This window comes from Buteo buteo, chromosome 12 (assembly GCF_964188355.1).
Source record: "Buteo buteo chromosome 12, bButBut1.hap1.1, whole genome shotgun sequence".
NCBI lineage: Eukaryota > Metazoa > Chordata > Aves > Accipitriformes > Accipitridae > Buteo > Buteo buteo.
Window position 1 is genome coordinate 33636808 of NC_134182.1, and position 25130 is coordinate 33661937.

Genomic DNA, 25130 nt, shown 5'->3' on the forward strand with positions numbered 1-25130 from the left:
AATCAGTACTAAACAGAGCACCGATACCAAAGTTAAATAATGAGTTTGCTTAACTTCAATCAGAGTTTTAGGCTAATGGCAGCTCTCATGCTTTTAGGATGGTGGGGGTCTGAACAGAAAATTTCATAATGGCCTTATGTTTGTGTTTGCCTGCCTATGCGTATATGTAGTGCAGGTGCAAAAGAACTGTATTGTACAAAGTAAGAACCAGCATTATTATAAAGATAATACTAATAAAATGAGGCTATTTTGTTGTTCGATGCTGTAAAACAGGAAAAAAATGTAGTCACCTTGTAAAGGACCTTGTAATGTTCTCTTGTGCATCCCCTTTTTGTTCAGTTCAATTTGCCATATGAGACTCTGCCAGCCAGTGAAATTCACAGAGAGGGCTACAGCAAATGTACGAGAACTTTGTAAAATATTTACCCATTAGAAAAAAATGTGTGTGCTCTCTTTTTATAAGTTTTAACTTGGGAAGGAGAGTGGGGGGAATTTCACTGGCTATCTTCAAGATATCTTTGTTCTCCTGGAATAAATATCATATTCCTGCTGGGTTTTGGTTGGTTGTTGGTTTGGGAGGGTTTTTGGGGGGGGGGGGGGCGCGGTTCTTGGGGGTTTTTTTGGTTTTTAATCTTGCTCCACAACACAGTCTTTAACAACATATAACAAGTAGGGTCATGGTGAGCTTTCATACAATAATTTCTCTTAGCACAAGGAAATGCATAAAATAATCCTCAGCTATGGCCATAGTGATCTTTGAGCAGTTCAAGATGTCTGTATCAATAGCTGTTGTCCAGATTCTCTGCTGCTTGCAGGGTCAGGAAGGTACCTAAGCATGTATTTTCAGCAACACAGAGGAAATTTTGGGAAGGTTCATACATACAATACGTTTTCTGAGGCTAATGTTATGCCTTTGAGCTTTTTTGGTTTTCCCTTTTTTGTTTCTTTCCACTTTGGTTCCGTTTTACATTTACAGCAAGAAGTGACCTGCCTTTTCTCCAGACACCTTTTTCCAAGTCCCTGTCCTTGGAAAAACTGCTCACTGTATTTTTGTCAATTGTTCCATTGTTTTTAAGGTGACAGCCATCTTGTAAAGGTTAGAATGAATACAAGTGTAACCCCTCCTTTTTTTCTAAAATAATTTTCTCAAATTTTGAGTCCTGTTTATTTCACTTATTTTCTACCTAGTAGAAGTCCATCTGCCCTTATTCTGGCTACTGTGTCACAGAGATAAGTTAATCCAACTCTCTATAAAATCTCTTTTAAAAAAACAGCAAAACCCCCAACTTTATTGACATAAATGCCTGACATAATTATTCCACTTCAATAGCCATGCTATGTGACTTAAGTTACTTTCATCTGGTACACACACATCGCAATTGGCTTCAGTTTAACTAGCCACACATCCAATTGGATTTGATCCAATAAGCTGCATATTTCACCCACACTGAGAAAAAGCCAACGATAATTCAGTCTTCGGTGTTTTTCAGATTTGCAGTAGAACTTGTTTTAACAAATAATTACCAATGCTTCTAGCTTTAACAAATGCTTATTTCAACTGTTCAGAAATGCAATTTTATGGATGTTAAGCAGGTCCTATAATCAGAAAATTCAAGTGTGATCTTAAGATTTGCCATAGAAGATGGAACTAGAGCCTTTTTATTTGCACTGACATCAACCTTTAATGTGTCTAGCCAGCTGTGCAATTCATTTCATAGAAACTGGTGGTATAATTAGCTCTTTTCATACTTTGCGGTTATATTATAGCATACTGTAAAAAATAACAGAATGGTCTTTGAATGGCACAAATTCAGTAGTTTATATGAAAATAAATATTTTACTGTTTAACTTGAGGGGGGTCTTTTTTTTTGTTTGTTTTCTTGTTGCTAAGATTGGAGACAAAAGCTGTTCAAGCCACTCAAGCAGCAACACCCTATCCAGTAATACATCCAGCAACAGTGATGAAAAACACTTTGGTTCTGGAGATCTGATGGATCCTGAGCTGCTTGGATTAACATATATAAAGGGGGCTTCTACTGACAGTGGAATTGATACGGCTCCCTGCATGCCTGCTCCTCTTCTGGCCCCTTTGCACCTTGCTGGCAGCAGGTCTGGAGTACATTGTCGTACTGAGCAGTGGACCGAGTCTTCTGAAACTCCTGGGCCAGATGATGATCCAGCTAAAATCTATGCTGTTCATAGCTATGCCTCTGCTATTTCTACCAGTCATACAGCTGAAGGCAGTATGGGAGACCTAAGTGAAATTTCCTCTCACTCCAGGTATGTATTTCTTACAAATTAGGGATTATGGATTACAGATTAACGTACAGAGAACTCTTCTTCTTTGTTGTTACTCTGTTTACCTTTCTTTGAAAGTACACTTAACTGGTTTTGATTTTTTGTCGTATTTAAATGCTGATATGAGCAATTTTCAGGCAATTTCTGATGAGTCTGCCTAAAAAGCATAGCTAGCCCTACTCCCAGAGCTGATGGAGACTTTATTTGTGACCTTGTGCACATTGCTTAGGTTTTTAAAGTTGGGAAACATCCCTGAATAAAAGGGAAGTTTGCACCTAGAACTTAATTCATTTTTATTTTTTTTTTTAGTACAGTGCAACAAATTACCTGGGAGCTAATGCTGACGGAAATCAGAAAAATTGCAAAGGGCAATTTTTACATATAATGATGGACAATTTTTACATATAGTGAAACTGCATTGCATACCGTCCCTCCTCATTTACATTATTGTGATGTATGCTTTACAATTTTGTTTGTTGAACTGAATTTCTGATTGATTTTCAGCTCTTTTTGTTACTGGTGGAATGTGTGCATGGTACATCTGTTGGAAAGCAAACTTTGAAAGTACTCTTTTACAGCTGGTTGCCTTTATCTCCCAACTCCCATTTTATGGTGACTTTGAAGTTGAAGCTTTAGTCTATTTGTTAAGGTTTTTACTCTGTAAAGGATGGAAGGAAATTATTCTTTTTTCCATCTTATTTTCCTGTTTTCAATGTCAATCAGTACAGGAAAATAACCAAATAATATCTTGTGTCCTCATTTCTTTATACGTTAGACATGAGTGAATTAGTATTGTATACTTATTCTAACTTGCAGATATTTTTTTTTTTTGCAAGTTATAGAAGATAGTATAGACTGTTGTGAAAACTAGGTAAATGCTTTGACATTAAACTTTTGCTACCCGTGTGATAATGCAGACGCTCCAGCTTTACTCTGCTTTGTGTGTGTTGAGATCTAATTTTATATATTGAGACTTCTAAAGCACTAGAAGTAAGCTCTGTGTTTCTAGGACTTCGTAATCATGAGCTGAAATAGATTTCTAGTGGCTAGAATACGTATTCTCAACACTTGTGTGGCAGCTGTCATATTTAAAGTGCCAGACAGCCATTAAGTAATCTGCTGCTCACTTCTATGGAATAAACATTTTATGGATTAATTAAAAATTTTTAAAAAAAGAAGCAGCATGTAGATTTTAAGTGAGCTTAGCTAGGCATTTCCAAAGTAGCAATTATTGTTGAGATGACGACTCACGTTAGGATTGCCCAATTCCACTTTGGCAAGATCAATGTTTTCAAATGATCACCTTCTAATTTGTGTGCCAAATTCTTTTACTATAGGAAAATGTCTGACTTATGTTATGTGACCCAACTGTTCTATTTAAACTTTGCTTACATATCCTTCAAATTATGTTGGAGTGATAAATAATTTTACAGTTGGGTTTAAAAGATAGCATCACCTATACAGCACCTACAGGCATACATTACTAAAAAATACCTCATTTTATAGCTGTGATGCTGCAACACTGATGTGTTCAAATAGAGATAAGAAAGTTGAGTTAACATATAAGCATGTGATATCTACTGCTGAATCCTATATGTATTTTCCAACTGGTCAGACACTGAGTTTGTATTTCTTTGTAATCTATAATGATGAAATTCTAACACTATTGAGGCATTCATTCACAATTATTTTACAAATGTTAAATAGTAAACTTGTTCTTCGGTAGCTGAACAGTGTAAAACTTCAAGAAACAAGCTCACAGACTGGTGGAATGTGATTGATCTATAAGTGGAACATTTCTGTATTGAAATTGTGTTCGGTTTACTGAAAATATAAAGTGCAATGCACAGGAAAGATGTTGGTTGAAAGGTACTGGCCTGATTCTCTAACATCATCAGATAAAGAACCCCCTGAAAAAACTAATACTGTAGCGTCCGAGTGAGATTTACAGAATTAAACCTGCTGTCGGAAACAGTATCTCAAGCAACAATACTGACTTGAGCTATGCACAACATAATGCCTCACAGCTCTGTTATTAATGGTTTTCCCTCTCCTATTTTATATTAATTGTGCACATGAATTATCAAATACCTTCATGTTACTGTAGCTGAAACAGCTTAGCTTCATTGCCTTTAGTTTTGCTTTGTTTCTTTCATAGAACATCTTTTGGATCCTAAAAATATAAACTGCTTGTTCCAACCATTGCATTGAACTCATTATCTAAAACTAGGCTTTTATAGCCATTTTATTTCTTCACTTCAAAAATATTCCCTTGTTTAAAACCTACAGAATGAGGTTGGATGCTCAAATTTTCTTAAATTTAGTTGCAAATAGAAGTCTAAAATTCTCTGGATAATGTCCTTGCTGTTGATCTGATATGTATTTTACATTGTGCTTCATTGTTTGCTTCATCTTTAGATTTCAGTTTTTCATAACTGAATTATTTTATTCATCACATATTTACATAATTTATTTGCCTATTTGCAAGGACAGCAAGCAAAAAACCTTTGAACATCACCCCCATTATTTTCTTCCCCCAAAACCTCAGCTTTGTTCCTGCTTTTGGGGGAGGAAGAGGGAGGAGAGAAAATAAATTGGTTTTAAGATTAAATGCACGTACTAACTGTGATCAAAATTATTAATCCATTGCCTTAATGATTCAACTTTCTACCACAATAGGCACTTTAATTTGATCTAATGTGCATTGCTTGTATTTGACTCTGCATGGACAGCAAAGTAGCCATGTCTTTTACACTTTCAAGAACACCTCCTGGTCCTCTGAATTAATCCAGTGCTCTTGGGTTTAGATTAAAAGATAGCACTGTGTTTGGTATTCGTAAACCGACAACGAAAGTTAGAAGCTGCTGCTTCAGGTTCCAGCCTCTGATTTTAGGCCAGGCGCTTGGGTTCTGAATGCTTTGCTTACTTCACCTCCAAGGTGAAAAGAAGAAATTTATTCTTCAAGGACGTGTTTGCTTTAGTTCATTTTAAATCATTTTGAGAGTCTTCAGTAAAAGGTTTCATTAGTGCCTACTAGTACTATTATTCATAATAAAAGAGGCTATTAAAATTATCCAGAGGACTGTTTTTGTTGAACTGAAATTTACTTCTGTTAATATTAAATTCTCAACGGTACTGAATGAAAGACACAGCTTAAACTGGCGTGAACTGGCAAAATTAACATGAAGTGGAAAAGCACATAAGTTTTATAATTAGAGAGATATTTCGGGTAATTCCCTATGTAGTTCTTGATGTAAATGGAATTATACGATTAATAACATGTGTGTACATATTTACTTAAAATTGCACACACAAATTCTATATATATGTCTTGAACTTAGTCTTTTAATTTTAATTCATATCAGTTTGCATTGGCATTTCAGCAAGTTGAATTATATACATTACTTTTTTTAGAAACTCACCAGAATTCTGTTCTCAAAGAGCTTTAATGTGTACACTGCTCGTACGTAGAAAATTACTGTACCAGTATTGCTACCTTGATTTTAATCTTGAGAAAAACTTAACATTAAGAATTATAGCTGCATACCAGGTGAAGCGTTTCTGATTTGTTGTTGTATAGCAGATTTCATTTTTGCTTTTGTGTGTTTTCTTTACTTTTGCAGTGGGTCACATCATTCAGGAAGCCCATCAACACATTGCTCTAAAAAGAGTGGCTCCCTAGATACCTCCAAAGTCTATATAGTGTCGCAGAATAGCAGTCAACAGATTTCTGGGTCAGTTTCAAAACCATACCACAGACAAGGAGCAGTGAGTAAATATGTCATTGGATGGAAAAAATCAGAAGGAAGTCCTACACCTGAAGAATCGGAAGTTTCTGAATGCCATGAGTAAGAACACTGTTTCATTTTGTTGGGGCAAGAAGGGTAATGAAAATAAATTTTAAAATAGGATAGAAAAATTAAAAATTACAAATTCTGTTTTGCTTTTAAATGTTTGGGGGTTTTTATGTACCTTTATGTACCAAAGATACATCCAAAAAAAAAGAAGGAAAAAAGGCAACAACTGCACAGGATGCAGTTTTCTCCTCTGTTCTCTCCACCTGCATCTTTTTCCCGTGTGTCAAATACAGCAAGCTGACAGAAATTTCTGGAAGTGTGTGTAGGCAAAAATGTATGGCTACATCAGACATTCTGAATTTCCATTTTGAATCTCTTGGGAAGGTACAATTTTATTAAGGTCTTCAAGATCTTTTCTGCAAATCTTCAGGAACTTTAGTTAGTTGAAAAAAGCTTACTTCCTAGTGTTTCTGTGTTAAACCTTACTACCTTGTTGCCTATCACATCAGCTAATACATTACAGATGAGAGAGATGACCATAAACATATCAGTGATCTATGGTAGATAATTCTAAAAAATTAGTGCCAGTTGGGGGTATTTTAGTGGTTCTTCGGTACCTTTTTCTGGCTTTGTTTTTAATGAACAGGTACGAACTGGTGGTTAGGACCCCACAAGAAAAAGATCAAGTGTGGATATATCTGACCCTCTCTTCACGAGACTCTACAAAATGTGCAGGCTTCAATAAAACTACGTATTTTTCTAGCAAGCAACATTTAGACAAAAATATTCAGAGCAGTTCTAACGAACAGCTATATGTACAGTTTAACACAAGAATAGCTCATGAGAAATGTATTCTTCTTAGGTGGAAGAAAAAGGCTTGTACTCAAAGGATAAGGTACAGTATCTCAAATATAGATAGAGATGATACTTTCACAGTGCTGCAGCAGTAATAAGTAATGTTTGAATCTGCTGTTTAAAACTAACCTTTAAATTCCTGTTATCTTCAAAATCATCTTTTCAAATAACCTCCTTGCTTTCTTTTTGTGCATAAGCTATTCAGTTCTATCTCTCAGTAAATCATAGTCAGCCCTATATATCTCGATAAATTGACAAGAGGACATGCAGTACCTGATTTTCAAATGTTTGATATGGGATTACTCTTTGTTTAATGGGAATGGGTTATTTGCATCTAATGTCTCATATTGCATATATGTGCATATTTATGGCAAAATTTGTATTTAAAAATACAAGCTCGAATATATATGCTATGAAATATGAGCCTGAAGTTAAGCTCTTAAATTCCTAATTTTCAAAAGTAGATGTTACTACCTTCCTGTCCTGGTTATTTGTGTTTCTTTGAGTTACTGTACTAGTGATTTCATATTTCCCCCCCCAATGTTTGAATTGCTTAAATGGTTCAGTTGTAGTAGTATTTGCATTGAAAAAGTGGTAGCTTCATTGATTCCCACAAATTTTTGCATTTTGAAGTTGATGAACTGCTGCAACAATTTCTCTTTATTTCTTACACAAAATTGTGTAATGAATCATGGTATTTAGACTGAAACCACAGCAATTTAGAAAAGTATCTTCAAGAGCTAGTTATATCTAAGAAATATTAATTTAATATGGCAGCACTTCATATATCAGAAAATATTTTCAGATTTTTCCATGGCGTACAGCATTGCTTCACCTCTCTCTTTCTAGGAAAGCTTTCTATACATCACAGAGAGGAAGTATCTCTCTGAGGATAATTACGTTGAAATAAAATAACATCTCTAATTAGCAGTGATGATGAAAATCAGGTCAATTGCTGAATGTTGTGCCACTATAGGATATAATTCACTGAGAATTACACTTTACCATAGCAAAGCTTGTTTCCTCTCTGCTGAAGACAGAGTCACTGATTATGCTACACTTGGCAGTAAGTAATGCCTTCAAATGTGTGTTCTGTGTGACTGGGAATCTCTAGTTCCTTCGACTGCATTTCCAGAGTAAACCTGTTAAAATTCTCTCCCTCCTTTCTCACTAGAAGGAAGCTGAAAGATAATAATTCAGTTTGACATTCTTATGTTGATTGTAAATAAATTTTTATATGCTAGTAATTAAGGAAGACAGCTGTTTTATTCATCTGAAGTGCTTTATGAAATTGCTGATAATAAAACACACTTGGCACATGGCACAATCGATTACCAATACACTTCAAACATTGCCATTGATGACCATAGTAATTTTGCCAGATTGTGAAGCTGAATACAATATCACACTATAAAATACTGGTTTTCTTATTTGCTAAGGAAGTAAAAGTTAAAATATTTTGTGATGAACTATTGGAAATGTTGCTATAAATACAACTTTTACTATAGAGAAGTGTGGTGTGTAAAAAAGAGAGAGGCAAGCTAGGAGAAACAAGCATTATGCTTTTTTAAATCGTTCTTTAGAATTCCTAAAATTGATTTTTCAGTCATTTAAGAATTTCATTTTGGACCCAAAACCAGGTTCATAAATATAAAATGATCAAAAAAATGTTCCAAATAAGAGTGTGCTGCGTTAGGAGATAATTCTAACAATTTTTACTTGGTGACAGAAGATGAATGCAGTCTTCCAAATCCAAGAGCACTATTGCTTCTCTTGCTAAACCCACCAATTGTCTCAACAGAGTGTATGATGATATTGATGCTGTGTCTGCATCAAGTCCACTCCAAACTTCTGTGAGGAATGCCATTGTTGAAAGCCAGCAAGTCTTGTCCAAAGAAGATTTTCTGAAGTTGATGCTGCCAGACAGCCTCTCTATGGAGGAGGGGAGAAGAAAGGTTAGCTACTTTCTTTGGCTCTTTGTATCTCAGACACATTTACCTTAGAAATGAATTTCTGGTATTCCCAAAATTGCTGTAGAGAAGGCAATATCATTTTGTAAAAGTTAAGTATATTCTGTGAGGATGCTATAAGTACTGACCATAAGTCCCAAAATATCATTTCCACGATATGAAAATGATATCTAGTTTGATGGTTATGTATGAAATACAGTATTATTTAAGTATGTCTTTGCTTAGCTTGAGCAGAGACGGGTGCAGGCTGAACAACTTAATTATAGTTTCAAAGATTAAAAGTAACATTTTCAAGGTTGGACGCCTGAATATATGCACTTCACATGATACCAAGGCACATGAATAAAAGTAGCCCGCTTTCCCCTGCCCTGTGATACTCAGTACCAACAATTTCGTTGGAAGTCTGAATTCATGTAGGTATCAGTGGCAACTGCTCAAAAGGCTTAATTGTCAATGCTAGTGGAGAACATACATCTAATCTTTATAGTATGAAGACAATCGGTAATATTTAAAAGTTCACGAAAAGTGGATAGAGAACTTAAAATTTACTACTCCCCAAAGTATACATGATTCTGAATTCTGTGCTTAATGTGGAATACAGCACAAAGCAGTTAAATTACTTGAGATAGTTGTCACGCTTTGATATTAACTCAATGCACCCTTCACCTACTGTGTTTATACAATGTGCTAAATAGCATAATCATCATGTCTGAACAAAAGTAACACATGGGAATCCTCTAAGTGCAGAATTGAATTTAAAATTCAGATCATATATATATTTTTAACGTGCACTATGTTAAGTATGCATTATATGTGTTTGAATTCCCATGAATAATGTCCTAAAGGTTTTTATGATTTATGATTGATACAATAATAGGTTTTCTGTGATGATTTCAAGAGCTGCCAATGTTTCTGGCTACCTAAATAAGAAACAGCAAGGAGTGAGGAGGTGTGGCAATCCTGAGATAAACTACTGCTCTCCCTTTCCCCTCCCAAGACACTCCAACAAAAGCTCACAAAGTGAGAGAGACCATAGGCCCTGACTCGCAGGGGATCCCCAGCCGTACAGCTTGGCAGTATCCAGTCTTTGATTATGCCTTCATAGAGCTTAGTAATCTTGGTATAGGTGAGTCAGTTGTCTTTGACAGCAAAGCCAAAAAGGGATTTTCTGAATATGTAAGATTCTACAGAATCAAATCACATTTTTGGTTTGGTTTGGTTTTACCTTCTTCATAGATTGGGGAATAATGAGCCCTCTAGGTAACGTTTAATTTTTGTTGCACCCTGAAAGGAAACTCGGTAAAGCTCCAACAATTAACATTCAACATGTTTGGATAGCTAGTGAACAACCTTTATAGATAGAAGATGCAGTATAAGGTTGAGGAGAGTTGAGTAACAGGCAAGAATTGCAGCAGGATGCTTGCTGGGAATCTTGATTTCAGGAAAGAGGGTCAGAGACCCTTCAATTCAGAGGGTGAAGGCTTTCAACCCTTTGCCCAATGTGGGCCCTAATTAGGCTCGGTGTCTTTTGATATTCTGTAACCACTGCTTATAGAAGGATACTGTATATCCATGCATTTAAGGGTGCTCTTTATGTCCTCTATCCATTCGTTTAGGGATGCTGCTTATATCTATTGTTGTGAACATTTTACATATATGTTAAAATAGTTTTGGATGATGTTTATTCCACGGCCCGTATCTGTTTCAGGCAAATCTCTAGAACCGATGTAGAATTTTGATGCTTTCCTAGATTAGAATCTGAATATCCCCAATTTTCTGTGGGACACAGCTAAGCATTCTAACAATGGTTCTCAGCTGTCATCAAGATAGATGCTTTCCTGAACTAGCACTATGAAGTGTATTTAAGTGTTTTGTAAAGACTGTGTCTTGCGGCATGATTGAGTGTTTCTGTGTATTCCTTTTAGAAGTATTCATCAGTGAGCAAGTTTTGTCAGAAATATAGCAATGTAGATCTCTTTAATTCTGTGCTATATTCACTGTTTTAAAAAACCACTGCTCTTAAGCATACATTCTGTACAGGGAGTGTGCAACTCCTAATTAATTACAAAGAAAACAGGACAGGACATTAAATTGTTATGTGCAGGACAAACCAGTTAAAATAATTAAGGCAATAATTGACATTTGTAGATGTGAAGAATAACTGGATTTGCAGTGCTGAAGAATGACTTAGAGGTGGAATGGCCCAGTTTTACAATACAGTAACACCTTGTTTTACTGTAGATATTTGGGTTGTGGTTTAAGTAACTTTTTGAAAAGCATAAACAGTTTTCACTGAACTCCATTATCCTCTTTTCTAAGCCTATTTCGTGATATCTGGAGACTTGCAATGTCTCAAGTCACTTTTATCGTCCAATGAATTATACTGCACCATATATCAGTTCAGAATGTTTAACATTAAAGCATAGTCATTTCAAATTAAAATCAAACAGTTCTGTGTATAGTCTTGAATAAATGTTGCCAGAGCTGGTAATCTTATATATATATTTCTGGAAAACATTGCTGTCATAAGGCTATGGAGGTTTCATTTAACATTTCAGAATTAATAAAACTATACAGTATCTGATAAATTCATGGTGACATGTTCCAAAATATCAAGAGGAAGTATGAAAATCTAGTTCAGTAATTCTTTTGAGGCCCCAGTAGATCTGATATGGTGGAACAAATCCCTGATCTTCTATATTAGCTCAAGAATTCCAGAGTTGCCTGCCCAGAAAAATACTCTCAACACTGATGATGTGATATGATTGTGTGAATTATTTATCCAGTAATATGTGTTCTTATATCTTCATATCTTGATGTTTAGTTTGCATTTTATGGAAACCTTTCTCCACGGAGGACACTTTACCGTACCCTATCTGATGAGAGTATATGTAGCAATCGAAGAGGATCTTCATATGCTAGCTCTCGAAGCTCAATGCTAGACCAGGCCTTGCCAAATGATATCTTATTCAGCACTACTCCACCGTATCACAGCACATTGCCTCCCAGAATGAGCCTGACTCCTGGAATGGGAAATCTGAGAAGTAAGTGATGTTGCTGTCATTGCTAAGTTTGGAATATTTGTAATAAACTCAAACCACCAAATATTAAGTTAGATTTTACTTTTAAGGTGAAATTATGAAATGTCAGATCAGTGTTCTAGATATCCTATTAAAAGCTTATTAGGTCAGCAGCACATGCTTATGCTTGCCCTACTGATCAATTCAGATTTATCATATTTGGAGATAGCATTCACTTTACTTCCCAAAAATCTTCATGAGACCAGTGATAGGCAATGAACATTTCTCTGAAGATATTTCTTGTTATCATTTTATTTTCCAGTGGTGACCTAATTAAGCCAAGCTAGCCTGTTTTATTTTAATATTTTTATTTGTTTATTTTTTATGTGCATTCAAATTACTGAAATATTCACGAATATATTCAAAATAATAGCTAAATGGGACAGCTTCTATTTAGATGGTTACATCTAAATGCTACATTTTGGTAACATCTTAAAAGGAAATGTGCACTAGTTGTTGTCGTCATCTCCGATTTCAAAACTGAATTTGCTGATACTTTTTTTAACATGTTAGTAGAACCTTTGCAAATAACACTTCTTTTTTAATGGCAGAAAAAGAGTAGTCTGGGGTGCTAAATTAAAACCATTTTATGAAGGTTACTCTTTACTTGTGAGGTCTTCATAAGCAAGATCTTTATTGTATGCTTATCTTGCAATAATTCCAATATGGAGTGATGAACTCTGAAGTTTGTAGTAATATTGTGGGAAAAATGGAATGAAAATAAAAAAAAAAAAAAGGCAATTGTGAAAAATATATAAGCTGATATACCACAGCCCAAATCTATGCAGCCAGATACATAGATGTAGGCTACATATCCATATTTATATATTTAATAAGAGTTAATTAAAAAAAAAAAATGCTAAATCTCTTCAGTTCTCAGTTATTTGAAGCTGACCTATAGGGGACACCCAATCTAGAAAAAAAAAAAAGGCATTTTTAGTTAGCTACTTTAATATTGCATCACAGCTGACCACAATTTAAAAACACAGTAGAGCAACTGTGGACTCTGAAGTCCATAGTTAAGAAGCTGTAGGTGGATTTCTTGAAGGCATTAAGGACTTTTGTAGGTCCACGTTCAGAGGGAGTGCAGACAGATGACTTAAAAGAAATCATAATGAAAAGGGCTCTGTCATTCATCATGTCCTTCAGGAACTGGCAGTCACTTGCTAACTTTCAGAAGTAAGCCTTATATACAAAACACTTTTCTAGTTATAGTGGCATCAGCTATGAGATTGAGTTTTAGTCACTAACCACTGGTTAATTTTAAACTAGTATTAGAAACAAGTGCTAAATTCCTGCTTCAGATGGGAATGCATGCTTGGTGTATCTTTTGCCATTCTAAAAATATTCTTCTATCAAAGTGAAACTCTTTACTATAAATTTAATATGAAAAGATTCTTTGCTTTTACTGATAGAGTATGAAGACCCATTTTGTTTCATTTGAGACTAATTCAGTAGATTTTGTAGTCTATGAAGGAGCTATGTATATAATCAGACATCCTGATTGTATTTTTTTTTTTTTTTTTTTACTATGATAGGCTTGTGTTTTTAGAGCCATTTCTTGTAAAGGTAAATGTGCAATGGGATGAAACCTGCAGTGTGCTTTTATTCTGGAGATTGACAGAAGGCAATTAATGGTGTACACTCAAGCTGCATACTGCTCCTCCAGCAGTGAAACTTTAGTGTTTGGTGTATTAGTTCTGTCTTAAACACCTCATTTTCCATTCTTGCTGCTTCTTAGATACGGAAAGTTATTTATACACATAGCTGGGAAAAAACATGAAAATAGTATCCTGTCAGTCAAAATGAAGCTGATTGTTGATATCCAAGGTAGTTCATGCTATTTTCATATAGAATCATAGAATGATTCAACCTTTATTGATATAAAACCTCTATGATATACAACCTCTATTTTCTGCTTCTGGTTTTGTATTATAAAAGTGCCTTCCAATGCCAGCAATATAGGATCTTTTATGATGGCTGTTTCAATGAAGATTTAATTGGTTATCTGTAATTACACTCTGAAAACAAACACATCATGACTTGCCCACCTTTGTTTTCAAAATAAGGTTAGTTAGTGTCTCCGTGTAAGAAACTAACTTCAGCTCTTGTCAGGAAGGGTTTTGTAATCAATGTATAGCAGGAATTTCCATTCTATAGCGGTGGTGGTGTGAGAGGTTTCCTTTTCATTTAGAATCTTAGCTTGAGGTTGTAGTTTCAGGGACCAGGATTCTTAGTTGTCATAGTAAAGTCTTTTGTAAAATACATGTTTGTGATCTTAAAAATTGTAATTTTACCTATATTTAATGTTTACTGAAATCAGTGGAAATAGTGTGGTTTTGGCTGGAATTCATTTTAGAAAGATATGTTTTTGCATGTTATTATCCAGCATGTGGTACATGAAATATTGTGGCAGCAGCAAGTCTCGTGAGATCCCTCTAGCAAGGAAAAGTGTGTGATTAATAGGTAAGCGAGGCAGCACCAAAACCAAAGCATAATAGGCAACTTGAAGGGTTTCAGTTTACTGGGAAATCAGAATTATCAGACAGAATGACCATGCAAATATGGAAACAGAAACTTCAACTCTGCGTGATGTTGTCTGTGAGACGGAGATGAGAAAGTGAAGCTGTAGGATTTTTTAATTATTTTATCACTGGGGGAAGTGAAGTGAAAGAAGAGTTGCTTTCAGTAAAGCCTGAAATGCAAGCTCTGACAGTTGAGTGCTGTTGATTGCACACAGTACACAAATGTAGAAAGGTTTATTTCATTTTATCTTATTTTTAACTTTTTAACAGAAAGCAGAACTCGTGTAGCTGAGAACTCTGGAATTTTACCTTAGGGACATGAAAGATTCCCGAACTGAGACAGTGCTGTTCACGTTGAGTGATTCTACCATGCTATACGTGGTTGCAGATACAAATCTATCCCCGTCTTGCAAATTCATGGCAGCTGAACTAGCAGGGAAAGAATGAAAACAATGAGAACCACTGATACAGAACTAGTGTACTAACACAAGTCAGAAACCCAGCAAGACACATGGAGACAGTCTGACTGACATTGCAGGCACCATGGTCCAGTCCTATTTTGAAACACAAAAAGAAAGGGGAAAGGAAAATACCCTAAGTGATACACTGGCATGACATTCCTGTGCTGTGAGGAAGGGAGCAAGGTGCAGGATACTTGCAGTGGAGGGTCATAAGGAAGGGAATATTATGCAATGATACACTAACAAATCCTGAAAGTTCTCAGATTATACGTGCCATAGGGAAAAGGCTGCCAGAAGTGCAAGCTGATATGTCTGCAACGATGTTATTAGATGAAAGTCTATCTTAAAACTGGCTTACTACCAGTGTTAGCTTCAATCCAAAACTGACCTCATTGATAAAGGGCAGTATTAAAATGGAAGAGTATCACTGTGTATTGATGATGTACAATGTGAACAATTTGGAAATCAGTTTTTCGGTAAACAGATAAAGGCTGTTGTTTAAATAGTTCACGCAACCAAAGGAGTATATATGTTGTCTGTTACAGACTCTCACGCAGCGAATAATCCACCATACCAGACCATGAGACTATTTTCGATAGCAAAAGGGAAGGGAAAAGTAGTTACTGGGAGCCCTTGTCCACTATTCTAACAGTAATGTGAGCATATGTCCGTGAGAATGTCTACTAGCAGGCTGGCATCTTTGAAGGGGACTTTGGGCAACCTTAGATAATACTGAAGAAGGGAAGGGTTTGGCAGGCAGAAGCTGTTGTTTAAGAGGACCATAGACATATAATTGCTGATTGCAGGAAAGAAGAACAGGGAGCAGACAGCGGGATTTATGTCTGCGTATGACTTGATATGTTCCTTCAGCTGCAGCACCTTTTGAGATAATCTACTTGTTAAATGACATGTCTAGTTTGAGCATGGTAAGTGAGGAGTTCTTAGCAGATATTTTTTCATGATCTGCAGTCTCTACATAAAAGTAGCAGTTCCAACTGAAGCAGGATATTTGTCTTGGAAGTAGAAAAGGTTAAGTCAGGTGAACTTTTCTACTTTCTGTATAACAGTTACTTTTTGAATACAGAGGTCTGTGGGAGCGATAACAGTCAATTTGAGGAGCTCCGTTGGAAACTGAAGTGACCATATAATTTTGGTGAAAATAAGGACTCTTCAAAATGCTTTATACTTTTATGTATCAATAATAAAAATACAGATAATTCCTAAGTGTAGGAAGAGAGTGACATAACTGAAGACCAGAGACCAGATCGATGATTTTGTGCCAAAAAGAGTACAGCAAATAAAATAATCTTTAAAACTGAAAGATAACACATTGTTTCCTCAAAGGAAATAAGGGGTAAGCCTGTGTTGCTTCAAGACCAATCTTGTGGGCAATGAAGATAGCGGCCTGCGAGATTAGGCATATCCTCCTGGACACACAGAGGTGGGCATGCTCAAGCATAACTTGCTACCTTTGCACAAATCAAAAAGGAAGACAACAGGCAGCCTGCAGCTGCTAATGCAGCAGTCATACAGAGAAAAAGGGGAGGTAAGAGGAGCAGGGAGGAAATGCAAATACAGGAGGCTAGAAATAATTCATCTCACCCAGAGCATTCCTGAAATACAAACAATGTTCTCTGAAATTCAGAAGCACAAAGAGCCCTATATCATTAGAGCTCCTTTTTTTTTTTTCCTTTTTTTTTTCCTTTTTCCTCCCGCCTGCCCCACATTGCATAAGAACACATAATATATATCTTGAAAATGAATTATTCTGTGGTGGCATACTCACGCCTGTTCAGTTATTCTGCTTATAATTTCAGCCATCACCATGAGGACTTGCGTTTTCAGAGCTATCAGTATTCAAATCTCTACTCTGGCAGGCTTTCTGCAGTTGAGTTGCTCTGTCAGGTCTTATGCGGGACTGAATAGGATCCACCCTAAGGTGAACTGAGGTTCTCACAAAGACAGTGCATAATGAAGAATGACTACTGGTGAATTTGTCACTCCTACACTTTAATTTGGAAAGCCAGCAGAATCGCACTGGGAACAGGCATCTTCCTGACAGGTTTCACAATCAGGCTCTGTAGGCTGATCACACAAAAGCAAGGGCTGTCCCTTAGGGCCTGCCTGCTGGTCTCCAACCAAAAGCTGGCTTGCCAGCCTTTCAAATAAGGCATTCTGTCTATTTTCCACAACAGGGATGTGAAAAACATTTGCACTTGCATAAATAAGGTTCTTATAATTCCCAGGTCATATACAAAAGTTCAGAGACTGCTCTAATGTTGAGCTTCCAATGTATTTGCACCCCAAGGTAACCTTAGATAAGATTTTGTGTATGTTTATAAGGAACTGAAAATAAAATCGTAGTACAGATGTATGGGTAGACTATATTTGTATATTACATTTCCCATTTCATATAACATCCACTTTTGCAAACTAAGAGTGGGTATTGAGAAAGATATTTCTACAAAGATTTGTCAAGCCACTTTCACTTGTAATATGACAATTCTGCATCTTTCATATAAGAAGTAGAACAAGATAAATTCCACAGTAAACAGGATTTCTACCTCTTCTGCATTGTTTTTGCTTTGTGGGACTCCTAATTTTTGACAGAGGATTGCAAACCTCCTTCACTTTCGTGTTTCTGATTTTTGTTTTTTAAACAAGCTTTCTGCAAAGAATATGATCTGCTCTAATCATTGCTTCATGGAGTAGAATGCTCTGTAACAGGCTACTGCTTTGGGATTTTTAGGTCAGAAATCTTTAATTCAAATGGACTTTGGTATTTTTTTTCATTGGTATCAGGACAATGACAACAGCCCATTTTCTTAAACTATAATGTATCTTTCATTTGTATGTATGCATTTGTTCCTTCATTGATTTTTGTGTTTGGTGTTTTCCTGGAAAAAATACTCCTCATGAATTTTATACTCTGAATCACTGGAATAACTAGATGGAAATTTCCTTCTGAAATATTTGAGGAAAAATTACTATTTTGACCTTTTTATTTAATAGAAATAGATACATCTGAAGCAAAAATTTCTTTTTTTCCTGACTATACTATGTAATAAAAGTATAATATTGTATCACTAGCTTTATGTTTAAGATGAAATGTAATTATAAATAATGTGTTTGGTTTATGTTTAGTTTTAAGAACCTCTGTGTGCCTGTTCAGCAGTATTGATTTTAATCTGTTCACATTGATCAGAGTGAAGATTGCTTTGGATAGATAAGGAAAATGTAAAACTATTTAAGATAATTATGAAAATTACCATCTCCTCTACCAAGATGTATGTTCATGGTACCTTTCTAAAAGACTGCATAACTGAAAGCTGTGTTTGAACGAACTTTATAGCGTATACATTTTAATTAATATACAATCTATCTGCAGTATACAATGTGTTACTGCTCACTCTGGAGCTTAGAGATCAGCACACAAGTCTTATGCCCTCAGGTGTACAGCTACAAATATTAGACTAATAGGGTAGTAGTTTCAATGTGAAAATGAGTTTTGGATATAGGCTAGAATTTACAAATGCATTAAAAGAAAAGCAGGTGATATTTTTAAAATTACTTCTGGAACTGAAATATTTGAGTTTCAGAATAAAACTCTGCATGTAAATATTTTGTATGTTGTTTCACAGCCTTCTTAAAAATATAACTTGGTGTATCTAGCAACTTTTCTGCTCAGTGCTCAGGTTTAATATGGTATGCTTTGTTTAATATGGTATGCTTTAAGAATGAATGCTGCCTACTCACACAAGCATTCACGTGAAAATGCGAAGAACACATCATGTGCAAAGTGGCACAAAAAAACTTTAGAAACCCTTCCCATCTTATTTTGGCAAAGTTTAAAAATTGTTCCACCCGTACTGAGTATTGAACAGGAAAAGACAGAAACAAGAGAAATGAAGATAAGCACTCTTTGCTTATACATTTTTTACAGTTCATTATAATAGCTTCAAAATTAATTGTACATCATTGTTATAGGAAGACTAATTATTGTGTTTATTGTTTAGATGAATTCTGGTTCTCAGATGGGTCCTTATCTGATAAAGCCAAATTCAATGATCCTGGCCTGATGCCCCTGCCAGACACTGCCACAGGGCTAGACTGGTCCCACCTGGTAGATGCTGCACGAGCGTTTGAAGGTAACAGGAAAATCTGAATAAAGATCAATGTTCACTACACAAACTTCTTTTTCAAAATATATATTGTGTAGACACATTTTGAATTACAGAAGTCCAGTGTTTGCCTCCGTAGCCCTTTAGTTCTTTTGGCAGTATCACTTCTCAGTGCGGAAGATTGTCACTGAAAATTTGGGGTATTCATGATACTTTCAGTATCTATCTTAGATACAGCTCATCCACTTAGGGGCCTAAGTTCCTTCTGTAATCTCTTGGAAAAATCAGGTGCTTCGAAGGAGAGATTCAGAGCATTTAAGTTAGATGTTTAAAATGAAACTGGGAGTAAAACTTCCCTGAGCTTATTGTGTTGTGTTTATGAACTTGTATGTGTAGTCCAAATGATGTTGCAGTCCCTCTCAGTTTTCATAATGAGCCCTTGAAAAACAGCAAAAATGTACGCTATATTTTCCAGTAGCAGAACTTGAGCTGCAGGATACAGACCAGGTTTGCATTACTAAATTGTAAGACCAGGTTAACTAAGAAAAAAAACCTCATTTGCCACTCTGAGAGCTAAACCTACACATCATGTATAAACACAGAAAGGCAGATGTTGGTTTGAGTGTATATATGAATATATACAGTTGAATGTTTGTGTTTTGTTGTTCCTCAGGGGGGTTTGGTTAGGTCGCTGTGCTGTCCTAAAATTTCCAACATTTCTTGACTGGTGTTACTCTCATTAGTGAATGTGTGGGAAGTCAGAGGTATTTGTGAATAAGGATGACATTATCACAGTCATCATTATATAAGATACAGGTCTTTATGAGGAGAACTGGCTGTGAAGTTAGAGGTGAGATTTTTTTTAACTAAAAGAAACCATAGGAATCAGTTTTCTGGTACCTGATTCCTTCCCTAAGTATGAGGTGATTAAATTTCAATTTGATCTAAAGCTCTTCAGAACTATTTACTATACTAATTTAAATGGCATTGTTAAAAACCGAAACCAATGGTGATGATTAGCAATCTAAAGTCCTGTTTTGTTTCTTAACCTGATTAACTGTATGTGCATTCATTACTATTCGGTACTGCTCAAACAGGCCTGTTGTAGCGGGCAGGAAGGGCTGTGATACTGAGAATCTGACAACTGTTCCCATGCAGTTCTAAGTTTGATTGCTCAGGGAACATCCTGCTATTTGTTATTGACGTCTTAAACAACTGAAAATAGATTTGGATCAGTAAATGACTAACTGTAACTTTGTGCTTGAAGAATATTTTTAAATGCTAATAAAAATTTTTAGTTCAGCTGACCAAAAGGTCATTCTGTACCAGTCATGCTCCTGTATTTTTAGCTTTCTTTGAAAACTTCAGTAGATTTTCATTGTTGCTACTATTTAATTTCGTGATTAAAATAATTTCACTGTGGTAAGTGTAATGTGAATGTAATTACCATTTGAATTTGAGAGAGAGATATAACAACATAGCTATCCATGGTGGCCTATCCTAGGAAGAAGGAGTATTCACTTGTTGGGTTTTAATTGCAAAAATCTTAGATAAATCTGGATAATGCTGAATAACTGGTGGTCTGAGTCACAAGATAGAAACTTTTTATTTATTTTTTTTTTAATTATTGTAAGAATTTGAGTAGTAAATAATCTGGGTTTGTATGAAAGAAGGTAATTCTTTTCTGTTTAGGACTGCAATAGAGGCATCTGTGTATATGTTAGGTGATTTGTAAAATGTTTTGAGTAAATTCATAGTACTGCGAAATTTTTACAAGGAATGGAATTTTTAAGCCCTTGTTCAACTTTCTCTATCCTGCATCTTGCAATTTGAAAGTCATTTCAAAAGGAATAACTGATAGGCACGTCATAAAAATCACTTGGAGGGAATGTGTTGGATATGAATTAGCAGATGCAGTTTCCTTATGTATTTTAATGTTGTTGACTTAGGAGTTGCTTCAACTTACTATTTAAAAATAGCTTGGAACTACTGTTCTGCATTCTATCAATTTGACAAGAAGAGTGGATGATTCTGAAGTTTGTCCACTTCTGAATATAAAACTGCTTTGGTCTTTTTATTAAACTGGGTGGAAATATGATCGCATTTTATAGAGAGCTGTCTCAAAAAAACCCCAAACAAACAACATATTCCCCCCCCCAAACCTTCAATGAAAAAGAGAAAAAAAATGGATAGGACTTGTATAATACTGATTTAAGCAATTAACAACGTTAGAGTTCTCTAGTTTGGCTTTGCCAACCCGATCTTTCAAAGTTGTGTTTTGTTCTAGAACCTAGATACAAGACTTAGTTTTATTTTTTTTCTTTGTACAAGGTCTTTTCTTAATATTGGTTTATTAGAATTACCAATCTGATTCCAAGGTCAGGGTTTTTGTCCTGTGATCTCTCTAGATTGTAGGTTGACAACTTACATATTTTGATCAGTTCAACATCCGTAATGTGGGCCTCACAATCCTTCATCTGTCTGTCTTAAATTGCAATTGTATCTCAAATAATGTTAAATATAGCCTTTTTATGTGCTTATAATGTTGGCATTAATTGGATTAAGAATTAAATATAGTAGCAAGACTTTTGCTACCATCATCTGTACTCAGAGTTTACTCATGGGTGTAACAAGAATAGCAGTCTCATTTTTAGCTCCCCTCCCCCCCCAAATGAACAGTTGACTAGGTTGGTTATTAATTAGTATTAGCTTTTATCCGACTGAAGCCTTGGTGCTATGTAGAACAGCAGTTTTTAAACTGTGGTCCATGAGGGTGGAGTAAGTCATTACTTTTTTTTTTTTTTTTTTTAAATTGAATGTATGATGATAATGCTTTTCACTTTGTGAGGATTTCGTTTTCACTGCTTTTGCCTGGCAAGAACTTTTGTGGGAAGCTGAATATTTACTTCAGACTTTTCCTGAAAAGCCTTTGTTATTCCTAAGACAGGTCTTCCCAGCGCAATGGAGAGCTGCGCAGGCGTTAACTCCACAGGCTCCAGAAGCTGCATCAGTAAGGGGTTTTGCTTGAGCTGTGCCTGTTGAGGGTCAGTGTCCACAAGCTGGAGCACAGTGCAACATTATTTTAAGTCTTCGCACTGCCTTCCTTTGCAGGACATAGTTTTGACTCTGATATTTATCCAGAGATCATCTTTAGCATGCATGCAGTCACTAGCAAGGGGTACCCTTCCATTTCCTTCGTACATGGATAGGCTCCTTCCAGTTCTCTTCTCTTATTTTGGTGGGAGCTGCAGAGAGGCAGTAACTAGGGAGCAGTTGACATGCCAGAAGTACACTGTTGTAATATTTTTGTATCCATCCCTGAAGCAAGCAATAAAAAAAAGAACTGGATGTGACTGTACATCAAAAGAGGTAGGGTTATAGGGAGGGCAGTTGGGGTGAAAAAGGAGAAGTTAAAGAAGCAAAATGAAAGAAAGCATGTTGAACTGAGTAAAGATAAAGATATGGTGATTTATAGACTAAATTGGGAAGCCGAATTAGAAAAAGGAGAACAAAGAAATGTCAGAAAAGAATAAGGCAAAAGGAGAGAATGTATTTTTTTAATTCTCTTTTTCTATTATCCTTCCAATAGATCTCCAAGTTAGGGAAGAAGGACTGGCTTTCAAGATGTGTGTTATGTTGCTGATGGCTAATTTTGGATCTTTTCGAAGTTTTGGGGAACAAAAGGAGAAGCCTTTCTAGATGTCTGTATCTGTTACTGTCATTGTAGAAGAGATTTGACACAAACATAAATATTGATTATTAATATTATTATTATGAATAGAACTTTGTACTATTTGTGCTACTTTAAACTGGGTTTATTGTGCTTAAAAAAAACTGTTTAGTGTTTGGTAAATCATATTATGGGAATTAACAGCCTAAGAAAGTCCCTCTGATGTTTCTGATTTAGTTCATTAAAATAGGTGGTTTCAACTTCTGATTTTCTTCCCAGGTTATTTTTGTGAACATCTACTAGCACCGATCACAATCCAGTGTTTCTTACTGCCAATTTATCTATGCAGAAACATCTGTGCTACTATAATTAATATTATTTTAATACTTCAATTTAAAATCTTTATAGCTTAATGTGAGTAACGCTACACATAACATAATGAGAAAGAAGTGAAGCATTCAGCATGAGAGATAATTATTTTAACCAAATTAGTATGTTAAACTGCTAGAAAAAGAAAAAATGAAAATATTTAGTTAACATTTGGTCATTTCTAGTGCATGCATGTGGAATGCTTTTTGCTTCAGTGCATATGTCAGTGTATGTTTGTGGGTAGACTTCGCCTTAATAATGAGAGAGCGGCCTCATGCAATATATTCATTTTAGCCTTTTCTGCTCTCCAGTATATCAAAATTGTCTGGAGTTTTTTCTGGCCTCTGTTAGTGGTCTGGAACAATGAAAATCCAGATTCAAATTCTTAGTGGTTACAACTGTACAATTCTATTACTTTAGAGTGAAACTTGAATTTTGTCTCATCTTTGGTCTTGCTAAGTAAGTCAGCTGTTACTTAAACTTCTAATATAAACACCAATATATTTTTGCAAATAGTTTTCTATGCATGGGTCCTGTGTGGGGTTTGGCAAGGATGTCCCCAGTAAAAATAAGAGCTCTGACATTTACATGTATGTTCTTCTGTTTAGTATGTACATATCACTTGAATTGAATACGAGGTGTCCCTGTAGTTTGGGGGAAGCAGAACTTGTTTCTTCTTTCAAAAAATTAACTGTTCGTGAAGGTAGCTTTAAGTTCATTTTCATGAATATAAAGTCAAGCCAATTCTGTTAAGAACAAGTAAAACAAAAATCAGTAGGAAGATTTTGCTCTTTGAAGCACAAGTTCAACCTTCACCACATTTCAGGTTTAAAACCAGTTCTGAGTTAAATAGTAAATTGGTGAAGTTATTGCTAAGCATGGATACTTATAGGGAGATTGGTGATATTTGATATAGTCCAGGATCTTGTTGGTGTACTAGTCATTACAGAGATTTATTGTGTTACTAACTTGTTCAGAGAATTATTTTGACACTAACCTGGCTTTTGAAAATTAAGGAACTACTCTTTGAAGAGCAACACAGGGATTTACATAGTAAATGTATGACTGGAGACTTCTGGTTACTGGTGGCCATGTAGTGACTTTGTTCCTCGCCTGATGAATATGAGAATATGGTTTCATTATTTTATAAAGATATGAATATTGGAAAAATATATTTCATTTGTACTAGGAAAATAGAAAAGGTTTAACAATTAATTTCCTACTCTAAGTGTTAATACTATTTTTAAATTATGTGGAGTTGAAATTCATTAGGGATTACACAAGGAAGAAAAAGTTAATCCACACCTTATACTTCATTGCAAGCACCCATCTTTTTATATTTTTGTTGTGTGATGAAATAATAAGAAAATATTTTAAAATACTGTGTTTAAAAATGGCGTCACACGATTTCTTTAACAGCTGCATGTATCTGTTCTTGCACCTGCTTTTTATCCATTGAGAAAAAGATGTTTTCAAATACTGCTGGGGAGATCAAACTGACAAAATGTTTTCTCAACTGACAAAATAAACCAGACAAGTGGCCATTCTCTTTAATTAAGCTTACACAGCAGAGAGTGAAAAATGCATATTTTTTTATATTACAGCAGAATTGCCTCTGAGACACAATGTCACGTGTCACGTATTGTTGACCATCGAAAAAATAGCAACAGCATAACATTTGCTGCTGGCTTTGTTTTCTGCTATCAAGTGGTAATGAAAATGTGAACAGTATAAAGGTGAAATCAATAATTAGATATGTACTTCAGACTGATTGTTTTCACAGTCTTGTTTCTGGCCTACGTACTGCCTTTGATCTGGAAAACTAGGTTTAGTTTATCTGTACTAATTAAATCTATTCAACTTAATAAGTTTCAAATCTGTAAATGACATCATCGATTACGTGTTTAAAGTTATATTCTCAACTTATTGTCAGCACATATGAAAAAGTTGTGTTTATATTTGCTGAGATCCATCACTAGTCAGA

General features: G+C 35.4%; 1 protein-coding gene across 3 annotated transcripts in view; it reads left to right on the top strand.

Annotated features, from left to right (window-relative positions):
• SIPA1L2 (signal induced proliferation associated 1 like 2) overlaps window positions 1-25130 on the top strand; it is a 150338-nt gene that overhangs the window by 119746 nt on the left and 5462 nt on the right. For 2 of the 3 annotated variants that reach the window (XM_075043279.1, XM_075043280.1), the window contains exons 15-19: window positions 1892-2280; window positions 5922-6146; window positions 8752-8905; window positions 11745-11964; window positions 19003-19134. In XM_075043279.1, the coding sequence (XP_074899380.1) occupies window positions 1892-2280; window positions 5922-6146; window positions 8752-8905; window positions 11745-11964; window positions 19003-19134 (1120 nt within the window). The remainder of the gene's footprint in view (window positions 1-1891; window positions 2281-5921; window positions 6147-8751; window positions 8906-11744; window positions 11965-19002; window positions 19135-25130) is intronic. The other variant, XM_075043281.1, reaches the window with a different exon arrangement.